Source organism: Bombyx mandarina, chromosome 07 (assembly GCF_030267445.1).
Source record: "Bombyx mandarina strain Sakado chromosome 07, ASM3026744v2".
NCBI classification, from domain to species: Eukaryota; Metazoa; Arthropoda; class Insecta; order Lepidoptera; family Bombycidae; genus Bombyx; species Bombyx mandarina.
In genome coordinates, this window is record NC_143214.1 from 9,670,396 (window position 1) to 9,680,044 (window position 9,649).

The 9,649-nt window shown below is 36.1% G+C and overlaps 1 protein-coding gene across 1 annotated transcript; it reads left to right on the top strand.

The window, feature by feature from the left end:
- The first annotated feature begins 1,407 nt into the window (after positions 1-1,407).
- LOC149502667 (apyrase) lies at positions 1,408-9,410 on the top strand. Its single transcript, XM_089728744.1, has 11 exons — positions 1,408-1,571; positions 2,406-2,628; positions 3,357-3,554; positions 4,317-4,447; positions 4,718-4,865; positions 5,299-5,425; positions 5,980-6,134; positions 6,653-6,743; positions 7,268-7,414; positions 8,206-8,372; positions 9,080-9,410. The coding sequence occupies exons 1-11, from the start codon at positions 1,474-1,476 to the stop codon at positions 9,215-9,217; spliced, it is 1,623 nt and encodes a 540-aa protein (XP_089584870.1). The 5' UTR covers positions 1,408-1,473; the 3' UTR covers positions 9,218-9,410.
- Positions 9,411-9,649: the final 239 nt, after the last annotated feature.

Consider the following 9,649-nt stretch of genomic DNA (forward strand, 5'->3'; position numbering starts at 1 on the left):
TAAATACGTTAAAGATAATAAACAATATAATAAGTAGATATACGCCAATTTATTCTCAATTAAAATAAGTTGACAAATTAACTCAATACTAATCCAGATCTGCGTGAGTACACTAAAGAAAACAGCAAACAAAAAAGAAAAATAACTGTACATTTTGAATAGCTTCATCTTCTACTGGAATAAATAATCTATTTTTTAATAAATAAATAAAATACTATTATTCCGTATAGTAGATTATCATGCAAATTTTGCTATCAAAGCAAATATAATGTCGTTTGATATGCTATCAGAGATTTTAAGCTTAGTGATAGGTTTCTGTAGGTTTTGTGTTTCTTCAAGAAAAATATCACGAAGAAATAAAAACCCTATTTTAGTTCACTCTCGAGACTTTTGGAAGACTACTATATATTGCCTTATTTCGATCGTCTGCTTAAAATTTTACATCAAACTATTTTAATGGCATCAATGTAACCAGATGCAAAGAAACTAAAATGCAGAGTACAAGCCATAAAGTCTCATACAGTCAATTATATGTTTGCTAATTATCGATGTAGAGAACTAAAGATTATGCTGTCAACCATGTAGCTTTTAGGCAGCGGCTTGGCTCTGCCCCTGGCGTTGCTGAAGTCCATGGGCGACGGTAACCACTCACCATCAGGTGGGCCGTATGCTCGTCTGCATACAAGAGCAATAAAAAAAAATTATACTATACCATCCTATATTCCTTGGACTGACAATAGGTCAAAAGATACGAATTGATGACCTGCAGTTACTGCAATTATTTCGTAATTATCTTTTTGTAATGATAGCAACTTCATTGAGAAGTCCCGAACTCTTAACCTCAAAGTTTGTATCTAAAGTACCATAGCTTGTGAGGGAGTCAAGTGTTCCGGCTTTGTGTGTTGCAATGAAAACTCTTTTCTTAAGACGATCAGTGTGGCGATGATTTATGGGCTAGGATAAGTAACTTTAATAAATTATTTCTGAACTAATAACTCCAGTTTGAAGGATGGAATAATCATTTTTATAACTCAATTTAATCTTTGACAACATGCTTTAAAGTGCATGTTTGCATGCTTTGGTATCTATAAACTCCAGAAAGTCTGTCTACTGAAAAATTGGACTTTGATACAAACGTCCAAAATACTTTAATCATGTTGAACGGCTCATAGATATTTTTGTAGAAAAATAATTATAAAGTTAAATTACCACCAGTAAATTATTATAACTAATATAAAAAATAAAAACTATTCTAAATATTTTCCTCAAAAAATCGTCATTCATACATTAGCATACTTACAACTCAAGATAATTACTTATCGTTGTAGATTGTTGATGTGATTTGGTAATATGATATAAAATTTAGTAATTAAGTAAAATCTGTTTAATTATTTGAAGCTGCTTCAGCTTTCACATCGTAGTAAATGTTAGCACGTGCCTCATATAAGTTTAATTTATTTAAATATTCAGAAAATGATGTTTTATTATGTTTTGACACTGTTTGGGGTTGTGAATGCTCAAGAAAGTAGATTTGCTTTGAATATATTGCATTATAATGATTTTCATGCTAGGTGAGTGCGTTACTTGAAGTTTCCGTGAGAGTGAAGTGACAGAAAGAATTTTTCTTAGTGTAGAAGGTTAGGAAACTTCTAGAAAGCCTTCGTTTCTATCAAAACTTGGAGTGTACTTCAATGTCTTCAACGGTGTGAACTTCACTAGCAGCAAATTGAGGTATTGAAATGTATTAGTAGAAATTAACCAAACTTCTAAGTCCATTCTTGTTGGGCGCCGTCTGAGCCACAGATTTTTTTATCAATATTATTATTATGAAATTATCTATTTCAGATAATGATCCATATAAATGTTAGTAACAGTTATTTCTTAAAAATAAGTTAGTAAAGACACAGTAATAAAAGAAAACAACAACTTTATCAACAATCAAAATTTAGTTACATATTTTAGTATTTCTTGTTATCTCGATCTTCACTTTCTTGTTTTGTTATATCTAGATAATGATTCTGTAACGTTTTGGACTTAGATCCATAGATAATATAGAACTACCATTTTGATTTTCGTTTGATACCATTAGCAATAATAAATGCTAAATCAAATAAATACGGTGTTCTAAAATTAAGACTGACAAGTCACAGCTAAATAAGAGCTAAGGGGATCTAAAATAAGCAGTTCAGGTAGATAAGCTCGTGTTTGATTTGTTTAGTTGCTATTATCAAAGTCTTAATACAATTATTTAGTATAGCTTTTTCGTAATTCTGTGACTAAGCAGGTCAATGTCAGAAGATATAAGGACATCAACTGCTGCGTTAAAAATCCTTTAAATCAAAGTTGGTATTTTCCTAAAAAGAGTAAGACATGAACAATTCAAGAGTTTGTAAATTCTTGATTAGATTCGTAGAAACCAGCCCGGCAGGCACGACCTGTAATCCAGCCGAGGCACCATGTATCGGAGGATTTGCTAGACTGGCTACTAAAGTGAGGGAGAGACAAGCATCTGAACCAGATTCCTTATTACTAAATGCAGGGGACAGTTTCCAAGGTACCATATGGTACAATATCTTGAGATGGAACGTAACCCAAGACTTCATGAATATGCTCAAACATGACGCTCATGTAAGTCTCATTAAAACTCAATTGGTAATTTTGTTATTAATAAACAAAACAACATTTAAATTTCACTGAATGATATTAAATTTTCACCAATCGACAAGAAAGGCATTACTTGTTTTTCTAATTTTTTTTTCTTTGAAACTAGCTGACCCGGCAACTTTGTAGTGCCTCAATCGATAATAAATAAAAGACGTGAAAGGAATCCGTCCGACGCAACAAAGGGAAAACAAAAAAAATTCATTTAATTCCGAGCATTTTCATATTTATATACCTTTTAAACCTTCTCTGGACTTCCACAAATAATTCAAGACCAAGATCAGCCAATTGGTCCAGCCGTTCTCGAGTTTTAGCGAGACTAACGAACAGCAATTCATTTTTATATATATAGATGAAAGTACATTATAACGAAGTAGTAAAATTTTGTATACATTTCTTAGTCAGTACATGTGAGTAGATATGAAAGAAACATGTCTGAATTACTAGGCATTAACAAAATATATGATCACAGTTCTTATTGAGTAGAGAACAATTTAAAACTCACATATAAAAAAAAAATTACGAAATTACGACATAAGTCCCTTTCCGAGCTAAAACGCCAATGTTATAAACGACAGAGGGTACAATAGTTCCATACGTATGGAAATATCTAAAATGAAAATGAAAAATCTGTATGAAAAATCTATCATACGGAATCTAAAAGTAAAAAAATATAGCAACAAATTATTTTCTAGGTCTTAGGAAATCACGAGTTCGACAATGGTATTGGAGGCGTAGTACCTTATCTTGAGCACTTGGATTCTCCTGTAGTCACTGCCAATATTATTGATGACGATGAACCAACTATCCAAGGGCTGTACAAACCAAGTATTATCGTAGAAAGAGGAGGCCGGAAGATTGGTATAATCGGTGTTATTATTGCCATCACTGACGTGAGTTGTGTTTCCCTACCAATTTATTATTTTATGTCCATTATCTTAGACAGGCAGCGGTTTTTGTCATAGAAGACCCGTTGCGGTCGGCCGTCGTAGCCACGATGGTCTTGGAAGGCGTTGTTGGAATTTTGCGAATTCATTATCTCGCAAAACGAATCGGCGTACTGAGAGAGAAATAACCCTCTCTCTTCGCACCGATTCTTCATCGGCAAGCTCGAAGCCAGTGAAGGCAGTACGAGTATATGTCTTGGCTTTTATAGGTGATAATTTCCTACGGTTAAGGTCATGGAGCGACCTGAGGTGCAGGAGACGACGCGGTGCGCTGCAAGCATTAGCGCGTCACCCTATGGTAGCATAATCATGAAAAGAGCGACTGATTGGCTGCGTATTGCGTTCCAACCTACGCGGACAGGTTATGACCCTGCGAGGTATCCCGGGACACTAAAAGCATTGCCTGGGCCACCTAACAGACTGTCCTACTGAGACGACCGACTTTTCAGATCCGTCAATTTGCCTCGAAAGCTCCGTGATTCCACATACCCCTCGCGCCCCTAGGCCTACGAGCTCGACGAAGGTTTGGGCCTCAGCTCAAAAAAAAAGCGGTCTATCTGTGCTTTGAGAAATGCTGGCCTTACTTTCCTTACTGGAAACAGTAAAGATAACGGCTTGCTCAACTCTAAAAACGTTCGACGTACTAGAATTTTATGTTTAATATCACCAGATATGAGAGTCAATGATTCATTAATTGATTAATTTTAGCAACTAGCATCTACTGGAAGGCTCAGATTTACTGACGAAGTTGAAACAGTCAAAGCAGAAGCTGAGAAACTACACCAACAAGGAATCAACATCATCATAGTACTCTCACATTGCGGTCTGGATATTGATAAGTAAGAAAAATGTAATGACAACGAGTTTTTCTTCAAATGCAAAAAGTACAGAGGAATCAAGACATATTAGGAGTTCACTACACATGTTACACGCGGCACTAATTTCATGAGTCTATCTATTGAAGCGGGAAAAACGGTTCCACTCTAAAAACTTTCAATTTAGGTATACAAAGCTTGTGAACTAATTACAAAATAAATTCTGTAGCACGTAATCCTAACGAAATGAGACTTGGTTTCATTTGAGCGTCCTACAGTTAAAGAATTTTTCAGAGAAATAGCGGCAAATGGCGGTCCTCACATCGACATCGTTGTAGGAGGTCACAGTCACACCCTACTCTTTAATGGCGAGCCTCCAGAGAACAGCGGGTTTGTCCCTCGTGGTCCCTATCCGATTGTAGTGGATACTGATGGCGGACCGGTAATATCGATTTATTTTTCAATGCTCTATTGCTCTGGTGCTTAAACTACGAGTCCTATAGCAACGATTACCATGGCGACTTTTAGTCACACGTCTACCTTACTATTTTGTATGTATGCGACGATAATTAAAAAAAACTCAATAGGATTTAAGTAAACTTGGTTCTTAGTCAGTGCACATTGCGAAAAGAGTGTCTATGCCAAATTTAAAGTATTTCGGAAGGATGATTTTGGAGATCTTGCGATAAGTGAGGGGTGTTTCGTTTGTTGATATGCAAGATTCTAATTTTACCCTCTGGGACTTTGTATTCATAAAATATATATGATATCCTTTTGATTAATACAGTCTAAAACCTTCACAGAAATTAACAAAGCATCTGTTATCTTAGATATAAAATGTTGATCGGTTTTAATTTTCATTCTCCTTTCTTTAGGTACTGATCGTACAAGCCGCTGCGCATACGCAGTTCCTTGGCGAGATCAAACTATTCTTTGATGATTCAGGCAATCTACTCGATTGGGAAGGTCATCCTTATTACATCGGAAATGAAATCGAACAAGGTATTTGACAAGATATTCGTCTTTTTGAGGAACTTCATATTCATATGAGTGTGTCAGTTTATGAATATTTTTGCATTGAGTTTGACTTACAATGAGTTTGGGAATAAATAAAAAGGTTTCATCACAGAGTGAATATTTCCTGGGAGCCATTTTTATGGGTAGGATTCCCAGTATGACTTGTGATTCTAAAATTATATACATACATAATAATAATATGATATGAGGCTTTCTCTCGTGAATTTTAAAAAGATAAGCTTGCTTGCACCAAAATCTGAGTTATATTATTCGATACTTTAAAATCCAACAAGTTTGGTAAAAAAAATATTTTTTCCTTCATAATTTTATTTATTTGAATATATTTCCCATCACAATTGCTTTGAAAATTCAAAAATGTGATAGTATAAATTGAATTGTTCAAAAACAAAATCCTGACTCTTCATATTATAGTTAGTATAAGTCTATGCTTTTCACATTCTTTTCTATTATTATTATTATTATTCGGAGCAACATCCTTCTAGTTTTTAAAAATGTAATAATGATTGTTATTTTCGCAGCACCCGATGTCCTAGATAAGATAAAAATATACCAACCATTGGTCGAAGAACAAGCTTCAGTAGAAATAGGTTCGTCGCTGGTGCATTTATCTTCAAGGTGCGCTTGTGGTGAATGTAATCTGGGCAGTTTTGTCTGTGACGCCTTCATGCATGAAGTGAGTACTCAATTTGAATAGATAAAAAAATACCTTTGGGCATATACCTGATATATATATCAGATAGATTTCCATATATTTATGCCATGGTTATAAACCTTAGAACAGACCAATTTTTGTATGTATTGTGCCTAACGGTTCGCGTATTATTCCAATAAGAACTCCAAAAATCAGTCCCTGTAATACATACTAACATACTTTCTAATAGTTGCCTCCAATTATTAGCGTGCATATTATGATGGTGATCATGATAATGAATAGTATAAAACAAAGTCACCTTCTTTTAGACCCGGTTTTGATACCATATTCACTAATAGAACAGGCAATAAACGAAGGTTTGTTATGTATGTAATTTGTACAAATTGTTTACAATACAATACAATAGTTTGGACAAATTGGCTGAGCTATAACGATGTCAAAAAAACTATTTTCTCTCGCCTAATTTTAAGAGAAAGTATAGTTAGTCCGCGTAGCCGAAACTGTCGGGGGAAAAGTGCTATCATCAAATTATGTTTCAGGTCATGGCCAGAGCTCAGGGTGATAGCTGGCATCATGCTCATTTTTGCGTTATCAACCGAGGAAACGTTAGGATGGATATCGCACCCGGAAGTTAGTAATTATCTTACACACGTAGAAGAGAAATCCCTTTAGCCATCAGCTCCACTTTTTTTTTTTTTTTATTGCCCTTGTAGGCAGACGAGCATATGGCTCACTTAATGGTGAGTGGTTACCGTCGCCCATGGACTTCAGCAATGCCAGCGGCAGAGCCAAGCCGCTGCCTACCGTTGAGTACTTTATGGCTTTTTCCTATACTTTTTTTCTTTTTTATTGCATAGATGGGTGAACGTGCTCACAGCCCACCTGGTTGGTGTTAATTGGTTACTGGAGCCTAAAGACGTCTATAACGTAAATGCCGCCACCCACCTTGAGACATGAGTTCTAAGTATACTTTTCGAGTGAACAACTTACATAGAGTATGTTATAGTCGACAATATAAAATAAACAACTTTCTTCCATATTGATTGAAACCGGAATATTGAGAAAGTTATAGGCCACGCCACCGCTATTACTTCATAGGCTCAATCGCATAAACTATTTTTTTTTCTTAATTTAAAATATGTCTGTAATTTCAGAAATAACATTCGAATCAGTGATCGTATCTATACCGTTCGAAAACAACGTCGAGGTTTTCGATTTAAGAGGAGACCACATTATGGAAATGCTCGAATTTTCTGTCGCTAATGTACCGTTTGCTGGTGCGAGAATGTTGCAAGTCTCTGGTAAGTTAAGGCTTAGCTGTTAACATGACGTATCTATAGACACCGGAATTATTAATCTAGCTTGAATAATATATTTAGAAAGACTTTATTTCGGTATATGAGACTTTGATCATACAAGGTACCCAGTATATTCAATAATTATGGCACTATAAGTTTAAAGTGTATCAAAATTCAATCCTAATCTTTGGTAGTATAAGAGGCTTTTCCAACTACGCGTGAACTTATGGGTTAGCTCTCGGGGCTCAATCTGGGAGGACATGTTAACAATAGCCTTATTAAAAGCGATGCCGCGCTAAATAGTGGTAACACCAGATCAGGACTGAGACGAAGACGATAAGAGAAGAGCGCGTCCGTGGCTTAACAAGGGCTTATAAATATGTGACGAAAACAAGATTGGAATATCTCAGGAGTTCAATTTGTCGAAAATTAGTTTATGAATATGAAGATTTTTTTTTATTTCTTATTTGCGTGGACGAGCTCACAGCCCACCTGGTATTAAATGGTTACCGGAGCCCATAGACATCTACAACGTAAATGCGCCACCTACCTTAAGATATAAGTTCTAAGGTCTCAAGTATAGTTACAAAGGCTGCCCCACCCTTCAAACCGAAATGCATTACTGCTTCACGGCAGAAATAGGCAGGGCGGTGGTACCTACCCATGCGGACTCACAAGAGGTCCTACCACCAGTACACACAGTTTCACAGACTTTTTTAAATTGTATTCAACACATTTTTCATTGGCACAAAAGCAATCAAGGACTACGAGTCGGGTATTCCACTTTTAAACAGGATTGTTGCTGACATTCGACGGGTCGAGGCCGGTTAACGAACGCGTTCTGAACGTGGCCGTCAGGTGCATCGCCTGCGACGTCCCCAGATACGAACCGCTGGAGCTTGACAAGTATTACAGAGTTGTCTCCCAGAGTTTCATCGGAGCCGGCGGAGATGGATTCACAGTGAGTAACGTTTCATATTTTATATATCATATATAGCCACATCTTTAACTCGGCACATATCTTTAACGCAACAATCCTGCAATGCTTAAGACAAAAGTCTTCAATACTTGTGTGCCACCAGTACCAGTCATGATATGACGCTGAAACGTGGACATTGACTGTAAGTTCAAAGTCACTCAGAATGTTATGGAGAGAGGCATGCTTGGAGTTTCTTTGATGGATCGAGTCAGAAATAAGGAAATCCGTCGAAGAACCAAAGTAACCGAAATAGCCCTAAAGATTAGCAAGCTTATGTGGCAATAGGCCGGACGCACGTGTCGCAGAACCGATGGCCGATTTCCACTTAAACAAGTTCCGAACAACAACATACGGACCGTCGTTCTACCAAGCAATATCACCCACTCGGTGGAAGATCTTCAGGCATCTGTCAAATATCTTGTGTTCTGTGATGGCTACTCCCACAATATTATGTAATGGTTATGGTACTCCTCAAAACCGGAGGGCTTTACGGCTGAAATAGGCAAGATAGTAATACTTATCCGTACAGGTACATAATAGTCTTACCTCACCAACAAATACGAATTGGTGATCGCAGTATACTGATAAAATAGTCTGGAAATGCTCCATTCTCCCGCAAATTTACCAAGAAGATGTGGGGTAGTGCTTTTCCAGGCCAATACCACACACAATGCTCGGTGTGTTCCCAGATGATTTCAAACAACCGTAAGAACGTCGCAGTAGTGGGCGTGGACTATGACCTGCTGATGAAGTACGTGAGGCACCGGTCTCCAGTTTTCGCGGACGTAGATGGAAGGATACACATCGACAATCCATGTATAGTTTGACTTGTATACACAGTTTATATGATTATTATGTAGTTTAATTTACTCTTGTTAAGCTTATTGTTAGTAGCGGATATAATAATTATAGTTTCTTGGATGTATATAAATATTTGAGGATTGTTTAAATCTCAAAATCTGTGCATAGTTATTTTTTCTAGGAATGCTTTTGACTTGTGATGAACAAGATTTGACGGTAAATTTAGGGTCTTATTATTTCAATTCATGAATGTATCTTGAGTTTTAAATATATTATTATTTAACTTTAAAAATATACTATAAATACATTACATATAATGTGTGTATAGTAATTAAAACTATTTTTTGTTTTCGTAAAAAGAAATTTTTAAATGATATTGATTAAATTATTATATACTAATTTTTGTTTAAATCGGTACGTCTCCTAAACTTGGACTCACAAGATTTCATCAAGCATAC

Coding starts and splice junctions, on each gene's coding strand:
- LOC149502667 (XM_089728744.1), top strand. CDS start 1,474: ATGATGTTTTATTATGTTTTGACACTGTTTGGGGTTGTGAATGCTCAA. Junction 1,572..2,405: donor TATAATGATTTTCATGCTAG/GTGAGTGCGTTA, acceptor ATTCTTGATTAG/ATTCGTAGAAACCAGCCCGG. Junction 6,135..6,652: donor GTGACGCCTTCATGCATGAA/GTGAGTACTCAA, acceptor ATTATGTTTCAG/GTCATGGCCAGAGCTCAGGG.